The sequence below is a fragment of the Podarcis bocagei genome, assembly GCF_964188305.1.
Source record: "Podarcis bocagei genome assembly, chromosome: 10".
Lineage (NCBI taxonomy): Eukaryota > Metazoa > Chordata > Lepidosauria > Squamata > Lacertidae > Podarcis > Podarcis bocagei.
The window spans coordinates 6,567,798-6,583,201 of record NC_138135.1 but is presented as its reverse complement, the minus strand read 5'-3'; the positions used below and the strand labels follow the sequence as shown (position 1 = coordinate 6,583,201).

At 47.0% G+C, this 15,404-nt stretch overlaps 1 protein-coding gene across 1 annotated transcript in view; it reads right to left on the bottom strand.

The window, feature by feature from the left end:
- KCP (kielin cysteine rich BMP regulator) overlaps positions 1–15,404 on the bottom strand; it is a 114,771-nt gene that overhangs the window by 86,220 nt on the left and 13,147 nt on the right. The window contains exons 4-6 of the mRNA XM_081209710.1: positions 9,479–9,747; positions 3,534–3,717; positions 2,110–2,177 (exon numbers count right to left, since the gene is read on the bottom strand). Of these exons, the coding sequence (XP_081065836.1) occupies positions 2,110–2,177; positions 3,534–3,717; positions 9,479–9,747 (521 nt within the window). The remainder of the gene's footprint in view (positions 1–2,109; positions 2,178–3,533; positions 3,718–9,478; positions 9,748–15,404) is intronic.

Here is a 15,404-nt window from a genome sequence, read left to right as displayed (position 1 = left end):
GACACCCCAACTCTTACACGGGAAGACACCCGAAGACACCAAAACCTGTATATATATATATATATATGCTTTCGTAGATTTTCACGGGTACAGGAATGTAGGTTTTGGTGTCTTCGGGTGTCTTCCCGTGTAAGAGTTGGGGTGTCTAGGCGACGTTTCGACGAGGTCTCACTCGTCATCTTCAGGCTGGTGCGTTCCTAGCAACTAATCCACACCTAATGACCCTCCTAAGTGGTACTCAGAATATCACTCAAGTAATCACTCAAGATATCCCTCAAGTAATTAATGAACAAAAGAAGAAAAGGCACATTAACCTAGGAACTTCCTATCTGCCCAGAACGTTGGAGGCTATACACCACACCCCCTCAACAGTATTTATAGGAACTCAAACACTGAGATCCTGCTCTGTTCTAGTAACAAGAAGCCGAAAGCACCAGCCTGAAGATGACGAGTGAGACCTCGTCGAAACGTCGCCTAGACACCCCAACTCTTACACGGGAAGACACCCGAAGACACCAAAACCTACATATATATATATATATATATATATATATATATATATATATATATACTTACAAACGTTATTTTATTATTTCATTTCATTTCATTTATTGATTTTCCACTTTTAACAATTTTATAACATCGTAATATAACATCATTATATCATTCGCCCTACCAAGCTCTCAACCTCCCTCCCTCCGTCTTTCTGGTTTTCTTATATTGCATTTTTATTTCCACACATTTTTTACATCTCCATTCTATATCTGTCTTATATTATTAAACACTTTAATCACCAACAGAATGTCCCTTCTTTGAAATGCTGTGAGTTTTATCTCAGTCCTGCTAGTGTCTTTATACGGTATGTGTACAATGATTCTCTATATATAATAAAAATTTACTCCATTCTCTCTAGAACACTTGGTCGCTCTGGTTCCGGATTCTTCATTCAATCATTCATTCATTCATTCATTCATTCAATCATTCATTCATTCATTCATTCATTCATTCATTCTTTCATTCATTCAATCATTCTCAATCAATCAATCAATCAATCATTCACTCAATAGCACCTTCAACCATTGACTTATACTTTTCTGTCTGGACAGTGTCCTCCTGTGATGCTTACCCGACACCCTCACATTAGTGCCATCTGTAGGGGCACACCTGGGCTATGGCACAGATGTGAGGGTCCTCTATTCCAGTAGTCCCCAAAGTGCGTGGGGGTAGCACCCCCTAGTGGGCGGAGTGATTCCCTAATGGAGATTCACCACTATGGCTCACAGTGAAATCAAGGGGCTCTCGTGCCAACAGGCACCAGAAAGAGGAAAGGCAGATCCTTGCGGGTTGGGTGTGAAATAAAAAAGAAAAAGGTCATATATATATATGTCTGTGTGTGTGTGTGTGTGTGTGTGTGTGTGTGTGTATATACCCACCCCACAGAAAAAGTCCTGAAACCATTTTGACCCTCCCAAATTGACCTCAAATATTTCTCTGCAAGGTCGAAGGAAAATGGAAAAGCCTCCCCGTTGTCTTTTCCTTCACAAATCCTGTCTTAAGGGTATGTCTGTGTATGAATAGGGTCAGCCTGTGACCTGGCTCAGGAAATAAGTATTTGTCATTACAAAAGACTGGCCAGGCTCCCCAGGGTATCCAATCAAGTGACCATTAACAGTTAATCTGCCAGACAGGAGGCAAACAACGCACTCAAATTTCTGTTGTAGACTGCCTTTTCTGTGATGTAGGTATGATGTGTCTGGGGGGTGGTCTTGGGTTACACCCCTTCCGTGATGTATGTATGATGTATGGAGGGGTGGTCTTGAGCTCCAGGGAAGGCAATTTAAAATGTCTATATCAGGGCAGGCACGCCTTTGTTCTGGGTCCTCCTCCTTTCCTACGTGTAAGAGGAGCACCCTGTTGCAACAGATCAATAAAGATCAGGCTTACGAGCTGCTTTGCTTCTCAATATTCTCTGGTTGGCCTCTGTTATTTTCTCCGACCGATGGAGAACCTGCAAAGGACTCTATAAGGGCTCTTGTGTCCCCGATAAGGGAATAAGGGCAGATTTTTGTTTATTACAGGTGTCATCCTGACAAGACCCCCCCTTCTTACCTCACAGCGGCAGGTCCAGCACGGCTCTGGGCTCCAGATCTCGCCTTCCTTCCGGCCGTCAGCACAGCCTGCAAAGGAGGTGGGGAGAAGGTCAGTACTGAGGAGAAACTGCACCTGTTGAATTTCCTCCTGTGGCCAAGCTGCCAGCAATGATGGAATCATAGGATCACAGTTGGGAGGGACCTCTGGGGTCATCTAGTCCAACCCCCTGAAATTCAGGAATCTCATGCAAGACAGATGGCCTTCCAACCTCTCCAAGGCAGGAGAACCCACAACCTGTCAAGGGAGACCGTTCCCCTGTCAAACGGCTCTTCCTGCAAGAAAGGTTTTCCTGATATTTAGTTGGAATCTCTTGTAACTTGAAGCCTGTGAGGTTACAGGGAACCAGGCAGAGGGCCTTCTCGGTGGTGGCTCCCTCCCTGTGGAACGCCCTCCCACCAGATGTCAAGGCAATAAACAACTATCTGACTTTTAGAAGACACCTGAAGGCAGTCCTGCTTAGGGAAGTTTTTAATGTCTGACGCGGTATTGTTTTTAATATTTGGTTGGAAGCAGCCCAGAGTGGCTGGGAAAACCCAGCCAGATGGGCGGGGTATTAATAATAATAATAATAATAATAATAATAATAATAATAATAATAATAATAATAGGAGAATAGGACAATCAGGACTTCAAAGAAGATTGGGAACTTTTTACAGACTATTTTAAAAAACAACAACAAAATGATTTGGACTCCGTGGCAGGTTTTTAATAAACACCCACAAATTTATTAGTAGAATATAGGACAGATGACGTGATGATATGTACAGTTTTTTACATGCAGAGAACAATACAGTGGTGCCCCGCAAGACGAATGCCTCGCAAGACGAAAAACTCGCTAGGCGAAAGGGTTTTGCGTTTTTTGAGCTGCTTCGCAAGACAAATTTCCCTATGGGCTTGCTTCGCAAGGCGGAAACGTCTTGCAAGTTTGTTTCCTTTTTCTTAACACCGTTAATACAGTTGCGACTTGACTTCGAGGAGCAACTCATAGAACGCGGTGTGGTAGCCTTTTTTGAGGTTTTTGAAGACTTTGGTGATTTTTGAAGCTTTTCCAAAATTTTCCCGACACCGTGCTTCGCAAGACGAAAAATTCGCTAGACGAAAAAACTCGCGGAACGAATTAATTTCGTCTTGCGAGGCACCACTGTACGTGCAAACAGATCAGAGAAGGGAGCTGAGGGAAGATTTGGGTTGGGTGGGGAGAGGGAGGGATGGGGGGTAATAATAGGGGGGGGAAGAAATGTAATTGATTATTTGAATAATTTGGTTGAAATTTGAAATTCTTTAATAAAAATATATAATAATAATAATAATAATAATAATAATAATAATAATAATAACCCAAGCTGTGTGTAATAATAACCCAAACCCTTGCATGTACTCACCCAGACAGCGAGGCCGGTTGTGGCGCAGCGAGCACTCTGCTTTGCCATGCGCACACACGCAAGTGGTGCACAGGTCTCGATCCCAGGAAGCGCCGTCCTCATAGCGCTGCCCTTCCCAGAGGCACGCCGGTCGCCGACACTCACAGTCCTCCAGGGACTTCACGCGGCCCAGCAGGTCCGAATTCTGGGGAGGGAAAGACGTGGGACGCTGTGGGTGACTGGAGGGGTTACTCTGGATCCTGACAGGGGAGAAGGAGGAGGTCCTAAAAACAAGGATCTGCCCCCCCCCATGAAAGAATCGCATTTGATATTCAGGATAGAACCCGCTATTATGGAAATCGCACTTCGCATCTGCGCAGAAGCACCAAATCACACTACGCACGTACGCAGATACGGTGCCAGTGGCGTAGCGTGGGTTGTCAGCACCCGGGGCAAGGCAAATAATTTGCGCCCCCTAACCCGTGGATTTTAGCACTCGAGTCTCTTCCACTAGATTAGTTAAAGAAACCCTTACCCCCTAAGCACATGTATTGTTTGTTATGAAAATACTGATGTAATTAAAGTAAAATGCATCTAAATACAAGTTTATTTTCAAACACTTTATTGAGTGTGAACATGCATCACACATTCTCCACATTTTCAGCAGGTCTATGAATACAAATCTACAAATGTAGTAACCTAGCATGGGCCATGCTATTATATGTCGTCTCACAACCATCGTAAACGACAAAAAATATCAAGAACAAAAACTAAACATCAAAATGAAACCATACCCTGGAGATGATCCAAGACTGGGCTAGATGGAGCCAACTTCCTCAATCCTATACCTCTAATTGTAATTCTTTAATAGAAGTGCAAGATATCAATCTGTATATACAGATTAATTTAAATTCGCCTGCTTTTAATTTGCGCAAATTTTTCAACAACGGAACTGAAATCTACATTAAAGTCTCTCTCAATTGACAGTATTGCTAGATTACTCAGTCTTTCTTGGCTCATTGTAGATCTCTGATATGTTTTAATTAGTTTAAGTTTTGAGAAACTTCTTTCACAACTCGCTGTAGAAACAGTGATAGTAAGAAAGATTCTTAATGTGACAACAAAGTTAGTTAAACTTTCTTGCAGCTTCCACTTATACACCCAGCGAAGCAAATCTAAAGCTGACCAGTTTGCAACCTGCTCATCAGGATTGACCTCCTTATACAAGATAATGTGGTGCCGAAGTCGAGTTATTTCGGTAAGCATAGATGCAGCATTCAATTCTGTGTACTGAGCACACATGTGCAGAATTTGTTTCTTAATAAAATCATCTTTTCCAGTATCCAACAATGTTTGGATTTGCAAAAAAGCAAATCGCTGGTGAAGTGTATTCATCTGTGTAGTACGTTTTTTAATTTCTGCCTGAAGCTGATCAATTGCTTCCAGTTGTTCTCTGCTTGTTTCCTGTATTAAGGTCAAGCCAGCATCGCAACTCTTCTCACCATCCATCTTCTTGCGTCTTCCAACTCTTCTCTCTGTAGGTATGCAATAGGTTTTGCATACCTGCAGAGCTTTCTCAGTTGCCTTTGACACTAGACTATCACGTTTTTCATGACAAAATAAAGCCAATGCTTTTAATTTTTGCACGCATTGATCAAGCGCAAGTCCTTCTTGCTGCAGGTAGATCTGAGTATCATTTACTTCGGTTAGTACTGGGTTCCAAAAATGCAAGAAAGAGAAAAAAACATATGTCATTATGCAAACTAAAAGACTTCCTGCATCACCCCTGGTTTCAGAGGTTTCTTCCGGCCCATCTCTCAATGCTTCCAAAGCGTCTGTTATTTTCTCAGTGTGTTCAGCAAGTACGCATACAGCTTCATGCTTTGAACTCCATCTTGTGTTACACGATCGCTTTACACTAATTGGTACATGTTTCTTAAGGATATCCCACCTGTGGGTGGAGCTTGAGAAAAATGCATACACCTTTTCCACAGTGCCAAAGAAAGTAACAGACTTTGTCCCAACACCAACTGCATGCATCCCAGCAAGATTGAGCGAGTGATTGTTACATGGCACAAACATTGCTTTGGGATTCATATCCAAAATACGTTTTTGTACACCACTAATGTGTCCAGCCATAGTCGCAGCATTGTCGTATCCCTGGCCGTAGCAATGCTCTAGTTTAAGGCCATCAGCTTGCAACTTGTCACAAATTTGTTTTGTAATGACATCAGCTGATTTCCCATATAACTGAATAAAGTCAATAAAAGACTCTGTCACATGGACTCCTGAATCTTCAATATGCACATATCGAATCACTTGGGACATTTGGTCAGTGTGTGAAATATCAGGAGTGCTGTCAAACATTATAGCAAAATACTTGGCCTTTATGATATTTTGAAAGATGACTGTTCGAATGTGATCACTGAGCAGGCTAATAAACTCATTCTGGCTCTGTGGAGAGAGATAGGACACAATGTAGCCATCTGTGTGTTGTACTCTGTGAAGATGTTGTTTGGCAACTGGGTCATATTTGGCGAGTAACTTGAAAGTTTCTAAGAAATTTCCACAGTTACCATCTGTATTTAAATCTTCAGAGTGACCACGTAAGGGTAAGGTTTGCCTTGCTAGATACAGAACACAATCAAGTATTCTGACTAAGATTGCCTTCCATTTTTCAAATGACCTCTGTTGTGCAAGCTGGGCAGCAACATCAATAGTCTCCTGTTTATGCAGCCGCATTTCTAATTCTTTCCACATTGTAAATGCACTCAAGTGATGTGAACTGCGCTCATGCTCTACCAATCTAGGGCTTAACTTTCTCCATGCATTAAATCCACTTGACTTTCCAAATGAACTTTTCCCTTTAGCCTTCTGAAAAAGCATGCAAGGAAAGCAATATGCAGCATTGTTTACAGGAGAAAACACCAACCATGTCCTTAACATAGTCTCACCATTCTCCAAATGTATGTAGAACCAATCCTTGCAAAATGACCTGCCATTACTGTCTCTTGGAAACCATGCATCCTTATTCTGCAGTTCTTCTGTCCCTCGCCTGACGAGTTCAGTTTTCAAGGTTTCATCCATGGTTTCAGGCCAATAGCCAATATCAGTAAAAACTTTTTGGTCAATATTTTCTGGCAGATCTGGCTGAGTATAAACATCCTTAGATGAAACTGTCTCCGCTTCTAATGCAGGAACAGGAATGTCCACCGACACAGGATCAGGATTATGAGTCTCCTGTGGTGCTGCTGATGGTCCTGCTGTATTTTCATCAGTACCCACCAAAAACCGGTGAAGGCTTCCAGCTAACTTAGCTTGTTTCTCTGTCTCTATCTTTCTCCTTTTCCTGCCTTGTGCACCAGATTCTTTTTTGTATGGCATGATATAGGTGTAGTATTCTGCTGAAATTCTAAGAAAAGGAAAAAAAAATCACTTTCTTGCCTTGCTGCACTTTTTGCACCCCTTCATTGTATAATGTCAATAGCACTGCAGTGAGAGAGAGTGAGTGAGCCAGGTAGGGGCAGAGAGCTGCGAGTGCGAGCGCACAGTGGCGTAGCGTGGGTTTTCTGAGCTTGCACAGAGTGCTTTTCCTCCCTATAGGCAGAGCCAGCTTGCTCCTAAATACAGTGGTGCCTCGCAAGACGAAATTAATTCGTTCCGCAAGTTTTTTCTTCTTGCGAGGCACCGTTTCCCATAGGAATGCATTGAAAATCAATTAATGCGTTCCTATGGAAACCGCTTGCCAGGCTGGCGGTGCAGAGAAGGGCTTTTCTCCCCACCACAAGCCTTCAGGACAGGTACGAGAACAGAGGGGAAGGAGCGCAGCACTTCTCCTCTGTTCCCGGGGCTTGCGGTGGGAGGAGGGTTTTTCCTCCCCACCGCCAACATTCAGAACAGCATTCTGAATGTTGGCGGAGGGAAGGAAAACCCTCCTCCCAACACAAGTCTTCAGGACAGCCATCCGAAGGCTGGCGCGGGGAGAAGGTCTCTCCGCCCCACCGCCCGGCTTCGGAGCAGCCTTCCGAAGGCTGGCGGTGGGGCGGAGAGCCCTCCTCCCGCCGCCAGCTTTCGGAGCATCCTTCCGAAGCCTGGCGGCGGGAGGAGGTCTCTCCGCCCCACCGCCCGGCTTTGGAGGAGGTCTGAGGACAGTGGGGAAGACGCGCTGCGCTTCCCCGCTGTCCCGGAGATTTCCCTATGGGCTTTCGTCTTGCGAAGGAAGCCCATAGGGAAATTTATTTTGCGAAGCGCCTCCAAAACGGAAAACCCTTTCGTCTAGCGGGTTTTCCGTCTTGCGAGGCGTTCGTCTTGCGGGGCACCATTGTACCTGAGCTCTACAGTTAGAGACTCACCATTTCCCCAGTTGGCTTGGCCCCCAATTTCTCTTACTATAGAATTTGGGGCTGGTGGTGGAGGAAATAATTATTCTTCCCCCTTGCTACCCCCCCCCCCAAAGCATAAGAGAGGGACTCCGAAGAGGGTGAAGCGGGACTTCACCCCAGGGTATCTCGGAAGCCCTCGAGGCAGCGACGCTCCCACCCCCTGGAAACAGCAGGAGGGGAGAGCGAGAGCGCTCTTGTGCCCCAGTCCTGCTTTGAGTGCTTCTCATTGATGCGTCTGCTTGGCCACTCACTTTACATGGGCCCTTGTGGCCTTGATCCAGTAGCCGGGTCCTTCTTTGGAAAGAGCGAGCGCCTCCTAAGCATGTGCAGAGCGCCTCCTAAGCACGTGCAGAGCGCCTCCTGAGCACGTGCAGAGCGCCTCCTGAGCACGTGCAGAGCGCCTCCTGAGCACGTGCAGAGCGCCTCCTGAGCATGTGCAGAGCGCCTCCTGAGCACGTGCAGAGCGCCTCCCTCCGCCCCTGCCACGGGGAGCTCAGCCTGCACGTGGTCACGTGCGCTTGGCGCGCTGCTCTTTCCAGCTTCCTCCCCTTTGCCTCTTTGAGCCGCTTAATTCCCAGCAAGGAATTAGCAGGCTCGCTCCACCTCCTCCTCCTCCCTCCTCCTCCTCCCGGCTTTGCAAGGAATTAGCAGGCTCGCTCCACCTCCTCCTCCTCCCGACTTTGCTGCTGCTGCTGCTGCTGCTGCTGCGCAGCTTTTTTCCTCTAGCGACGGCACGCTGTGCCATGGAGAGGTTCCCTGTTCCTCGAGGGGGGCCGGCCAAACGCGCCCCCAAAAATCTTGCGCCCGGTGCGGCCGGCACCCCTGGCACCCCCCACGCTACGCCACTGTACGGTGCTTCAGATTGCGCTGTTTTCATGTTGCGAACGGGCCTCCGGAATGGATGCCTTTCGCAACCAGAGGTACCACTGTATTTACAGTGCCTGATTTTATTTATTTACAGTGGTACCTCAGGTTAAGTACTTAATTCATTCTGGAGGTCCGTTCTTAACCTGAAACTGTTCTTAACCTGAAGCACCACTTTAGCTAATGGGGCCTCCTGCTGCCGCCAGAGCACGATTTCTGTTCTCATCCTGAAGCAAAGTTCTTAACCTGAAGCAATATTTCTGGGTTAGCGGAGTCTATAACCTGAAGCGTATGTAACCTGAAGCGTATGTAACCTGAAGCGTATGTAACCCGAGGTACCACTGTATTTATTAAAGATTTTCTTGTTTTACAAAAGTGTGTGCAATGTCTCTCTCTCGTATTTTCCTCCCCATGTAACATTTTTACAAATCAGTTTCATTTGTTGAGACATTAGGAAGAAAAGGGGGAAAGCGGTGGAGGGGGGTGGTGCCTGATATTTGTGGTTATTTATGGTTACTGTTGCTTTTTTATTGTTCCCTTTGTGAATGATGCCATGGCCTTTGGCTAGCGCAATAAAGTTTATGATGGTGGTGGTGATGATGATGAATGGACATATGGCAAAAATGCTGCTGTCACAAGATTCCTGTGGAGCCGGGTGTGACCCCTGGGTCCACCCCCAAACTCTAAAATTCTGCGTGGTGGGACCTGAGCTTCTCTCACCTGCTCTTTGACCATGTCCAACATCGTCCCCAGCCCGTCCACCAGCTCCTCCAGCCGCCGTATCCTCTCCTCTGCGCTGGCTGCGCTGGATCTCGCTGGTCCCGGCGGTGGGAAGTCAGACTCACTTGGCTCCCGCTGGTAGTGGCGGATGTCCGTCAAGGCCGGTGGCTCAAGGTGTGGCGGAGAGTCCAGCTCAGGCAAGTGCTCGTCTGGTAGATCCATATAGTGCTCCTCAGCTGTGGTGTAGGAGAGAGGGAGGAGGTCTGGCTCTGCGGGTCAGCGAAAGGAAGAGAAAAAGGAGCAAATGGTCAAAGGGGTGGAGTGACAGATGGATCTATTGCTTCTGCAAGGGTAACATTTGGTACTGGACCCAGTGCCCAGGACTGTGTGGATTAAATTAAACTGAAAACTGTGTTTCGAGTCCTCAGGATTGCGGATACAGTGGTACCTTGAGAAGTGAACGGGATCCATTCTGGAGCCCCGTTTGCATCCAGAAGCAAACGTAACTAGCGATGACACGTCTGCGCATGCGCACGTCACTTTTCGCCGCTTCTGCGCATGAGCGTGACGTCATTTTGAGCATCTGCACATGCGCCAGCAGCGAAACCCAGAAGTAATGAGGGTGAAAGAGGAGAGCGCAAAATATGGTCTGAAGCTCAACATAAAAAAAACACGAAGATCATGGCCACTGGTCCCATCACCTCCTGGCAAATAGAAGGGGAAGAAATGGAGGCAGTGAGAGATTTTACTTTCTTGGGCTCCATGATCACTGCAGATGGTGACAGCAGTCATGAAATTAAAAGACGCCTGCTTCTTGGGAGAAAAGCAATGACAAACCTAGACAGCATCTTAAAAAACAGAGACATCACCTTGCCGACAAAGGTCCGTATAGTTAAAGCTATGGTTTTCCCAGTAGTGATGCATGGAAGTGAGAGCTGGACCATAAAGAAGGCTAATCGCCGAAGAATTGATGCTTTTGAATTCTGGTCCTGGAGGAGACTCTTGAGAGTCCCATGGACTGCAAGAAGAACAAACCTCTCCATTCTGAAGGAAATCAGCCCTGAGTGCTCACTGGAAGGACAGATCCTGAAGCTGAGGCTCCAAGACTTTGGCCACCTCATGAGAAGAGAAGACTCCCTGGAAAAGACCCTGATGTTGGGAAAGATGGAGGACACAAGGAGAAGGGGACAACAGGGGACGAGATGGTTGCACAGTGTTCTCGAACAGACCAGCATGAGTTTGACCAAAATGTGGGAGGCAGTGGAAGACAGGAGTGCCTGGCGTGTTCTGGTCCATGGGGTCACGAAGAGTTGGACTCGACTAAACAACAACAACAACCTTTTTTACAACCCAATCCACACTCAGGCCCCCTGCTGTACCAGGACAAATCAGATAACATCTCATCCTGCCAACAGTCAAGATGTAATTGACTCACACCTCTAGAGACCAGTAAAGGTAAAGTTAAAGGGACCCCTGACCATTAGGTCCAGTCGTGACAGACTCTGGGGTTGCGGCGCTCATCTCGCTTTACTGGCCGAGGGAGCCGGCGTACAGCTTCCGGGTCATGCGGCCAGCATGACTAAGCCGCTTCTGGCGAACTAGAGCAGCGCACGAAAATGCCGTTTACCTTCCCGCCAGAGCGGTACCTATTTATCTACTTGCACTTTGATGTGCTTTCGAACTGCTAGGTTGGGAGGAGCAGGGACTGATCAATGGGAGCTCACCCCGTGTCGGGTTTTTGAACCGCCAACCTTCTGATCAGCAAGTCCTAGGCTCTGTGGTTTAACCCACAGCGCCACCCGTGTCCCTTTAGAGACAGGTAGCTTTACGTTTAAACACCCATTCCCCAGAAGGCTACAGTTTTATCTCTCCCACAATGCCTCACTCCTGTGTGAACCAGTGTTTGACATACCAGGATTTCCCAGCTTCACTACCTCCCTCCTCCCCTATGCCAGGTGTAATTTTACGAGATTCTGCCATGCTGTTTCTTGGCTTTTCTCAAATCTAAAATGTCCCAAAATCTGCATCCCTTTGATTGCTTGCCTTGCCCTCTGAAACCTTAAATTAAAAGGAAAAAGAACAAGGAAGAAAGCTGTTCGTCCGGCCTCCCGCTGCCCCTTCATCTCTGGTGGGACTCCAGCCCATAGGCGCCGACTCCATGGGGCTTGAGGGGGCTCGAGCCCCCTCAAAAAAATTTTTGGGGGGGCTCAGCCCCCCCAATAATCTCGGGCGGGCGCCCTTCCAGCAGAGCGCCGCCGCCGTCCCCCGCCTCCTCCCCACTGCTCCTTCGCCAGCCAGCCAGCCGCGCGCCCTAATCGGAGAGCCCCGGCCGGAAATCCCGCGAGAACAGGGGAATCCCGACTGGCCACACCTCCCAGCCAGCCAATCGGCTGGCTGGGGGGGCGTGGCTTGCCCTATTTAGGGCCGGAGCCACTTTATTTGCATATTCATGAGCTTATTTATTATTCATGAGCTTTCCCGGGCCCCCCCAATATTTTTTCTAAGTCCGCGTCCCTGCTCCAGCCCCCTCCTCACAGCCTGACCTCCATCTTGCGCAAGGACCCCCTGAACCACCACCACCAGCTTGGATCAGGGGGCAGCCGGCGGGGTTGTGAAGCCTCGACCCCTCCCTCCCGGGGGCCCAGCGGGGTGTGTGTGTGTGTAGGTCCAGACGCTGGGCAATTCCTCCTGCCCGGCTGGAGGCCAGAAGCGCTTAATGAGCAGAAGGGGGCAAGTTGGGGGCAGTCAGAGCCGAGGTGCTCATTAGATGCATGGATGGCTCAGGGCTGGCCTTGCCAGCATTTGGGAGGAGGGGAAAGGAGTGGGAGAGCGCAGGAATGGTGGCCAGAAAAAGGACAGAGAGGTCAGGAGGAGATGTGGGCAATGCATAGGGCAGGGATGGCCATAGGTGCCAATTCCCTGGGGCCCTGGGAGTCTGAGCACCCACAAAATTCATCATCATCATCATCATCATAATAATAATAATAATAATAATAATAATAATAATAATAATAATAATAATAATTTTTTTTTATACCCTGCCCATCTGGCTGGGTTTCCCCAGCCACTCTGGACGGCTTCCAACAAAATATTAAAATACAGTAATGCCTCAAACATTAAAAGCTTCCCTAAACAGGGCTGCCTTCAGATGTCTTCTAAAAGTCTGGTAGTTGTTCTCTTTGACATCTGGTGGGAGGGCATTCCACAGGGCGGGCGCCACCACTGAGAAGTCTCTCTGCCTGGTTCCCTGTAACTTGGCTTCTCACAGGGAGGGAACCGCCAGAAGGCCCTCGGCGCTGGACCTCAGTGTCTGGGCAGAACAATGGGGGTGGAGACGCTCCTTCAGGTATACAGGACCGAGGCCGTTTAGGGCTTTATTTTTTATATATATATACATTTTTATTAAAGTTTCACAAATTTTTAAACAAACACAAAAACACAAACAAACACAACACAAATAACAAATATAGTTTCAAATCCTTATTTTCTTAACATCTTTCTCTGACTTCCCCACACCTCCCCTTCTTGTATTCCAATTCCAATAGTTAGCTCAGCAAGTTCTTGTCCCCAGCTTTTACCTTATTATTATTATACTTAATTCATCTTAATTAACCAATTTTAACTTATAGACCTCAATTTAAACAACAATACTCATTCTTTACACCCTTTTCTAAGGTCGACCCAAATACCCTTCCACGAATTTCCCAATTTTTATATTAATTGCAAAACAAAATAACAAAAAAACAACATACAATTATACACCCTTCGGATTCCAAAACTCTCACCCCCCCCTTTCCCGGTTTCGATCTCCAAAAAATGTCCATCAGTCCATCAACTATCAGCCTGGAGATCTCACGTCCGAGGCCCTCAAATCTCTCTCAGTCCCTCTCTGCCGGGTTTTTTGGTAGTCTTTTATGTTAGACCTCAAGTCTCGGAGAAGCTCTGTCCCAATAGGGTCTAAGTTTCTTCCAACCAGACCTCCATGTTCAAATGTGGAGCCCAAATCTTGTTTCTTCTTGCTTTTAAGTCCAAATATCCCAAATGTCCCAAAAGCTCCAACTTTCGCCTTGATCAGATTTGTAATCCATAGGTCTTCAGATCTCCCCATGGGGAGATCCCTCCATTCTTCATTCTCTAATTCAAACCAAGCTCTCATAATCCAGATCTTGTTTTTCTTAGCATCTATATTAGCAGGCCTCTGGCTCTCCTTTGTCGTCTGCGGCATTTCAGCTCCTCCTTCCCACTCCTCTGAAACAGCACATATCTCTTCTTGTTCAGCTGCATAGGTTTCTTGAGTCAAGTCCTTGACACATTCAGCAAGTTTGTTTACTTTTAAATTCAAAGTTGTAGCATTTGTAGCCAAAGCTTCACTCTGACCTTGTAACTTTCCCAAGAGAAAAAACATTCTATCCAGCTCAGCCTGTATTTTTCCACATGCAGCCATTGTAATGTCTCAGAACCCCCTCTAGAGGGATTCTGGTTACTTAATATTCCTTCCAACTCCAGTCCAACAGTCAAGTTAATTTGTTTCTATTCTTCTTTATTTTCAATAGTTTAAAGTCAAATTGTAACAAAAATAACCAGCAAAGATAGCAGAAACCATTTTTTTTTCCTTTTCCAACTTTGACAGCTAATTTGACAGCTGTCAAACTCTTTATGTCTCCTCAGCTGGCTCTCTCGCGGATCACTCCCGGGTCCCGGGGGGTTACACTTCAGCTCTTAAAATCAGTTCTTATCCTCCAGCAAAGTTACTTATATTGCCAAGTCGTGGAATTAATAGCTTTTATCCCGTAAAGAGAAGGATGTTCTCTCAACCTTAGTTATCAATTCTTGCTTTAATTTATCTACAGGAACTTCCTTTTAGCACCTCCCCCGATCGTGCCAAATTAAAAAAAAAAGATTTTTAGTTCCAATTTCCGTACTACTCACGGGTTGTTACTTTTAAAGTCCAAATGTTCAAAGAAAGAAGTCAGCTCTCTCCAGCCATGGCATGCGGCTTCGCTCCGTAGAAGAAGCGGTCTACTCTCAGCACCACGCCACTCTCCGTCCCCCGCTCCGAAGTCTTTAAAAAGGCTTCTTCGCGGGTCGGGGGGCGCAAATGGTGCCCACCGAGTCACCAAGTCCACAGGCTTCAGCGCCTGTGGTTTCTGAGGGTCCCCGCGTCGCCGCGGCGGCAAGACCCGTCTTCTACAGAGCCGATTCCCTCCGGAGCTCGGAGGGAATCCGCCATTAGCCTTTCACGCTAACCCGGAAGTCCGTTTAGGGCTTTAAAGGTCAGCACCAACACTTTGAATTATGCTCGGAAATGTACTGGAAGCCAGGCACCCACAAATTTCAGTGCCAGGGCCATGCACCCGTGGCCCCAGGCACCCACAGTCGCAGGGCCAGGCTGGCACTCCTGGGAACAGCCAAGAGGTGCCCTCCTGATGATGTCATAGAACTGGAAGGAGCACCAAGGGTCATCTAGTCCAACCCCCACAATGCAGGGAACTCGAACCCCCAACGCCGAGATGAAGAGTCTCATGCTCTAGTGCAGGGGTCAGCAACCTTTTTCAGCCGTGGGCCGGTCCACCGCCCCTCAGACCTTGTGGGGGGGCCGGAATATATTTTTTTGGGGGGGGGATGAATGAATTCCTGTGCCCCACAAATAACCCAGAGATGCATTTTAAACAAAAGCACACATTCTACTCATGTAAAAACACCAGGCAGGCCCCACAAATAACCCAGAGGTACTTTGTTTTTTCCTGCTATGTTGTATTTGTTAAAAATTTGGGAAATCAATAAAAAATATTGGGGGAGGGGGAGGAAGAACTTGCTCAATGCAAGAGCTGTTTGATGCCCACAGAAGGTGGTGGTGGATTCTCCCTCATTGGAGGTTTTTAAGATGGGATTCTTTAGCTGCGATCCCTGCGTTTCAGGGGGTTGG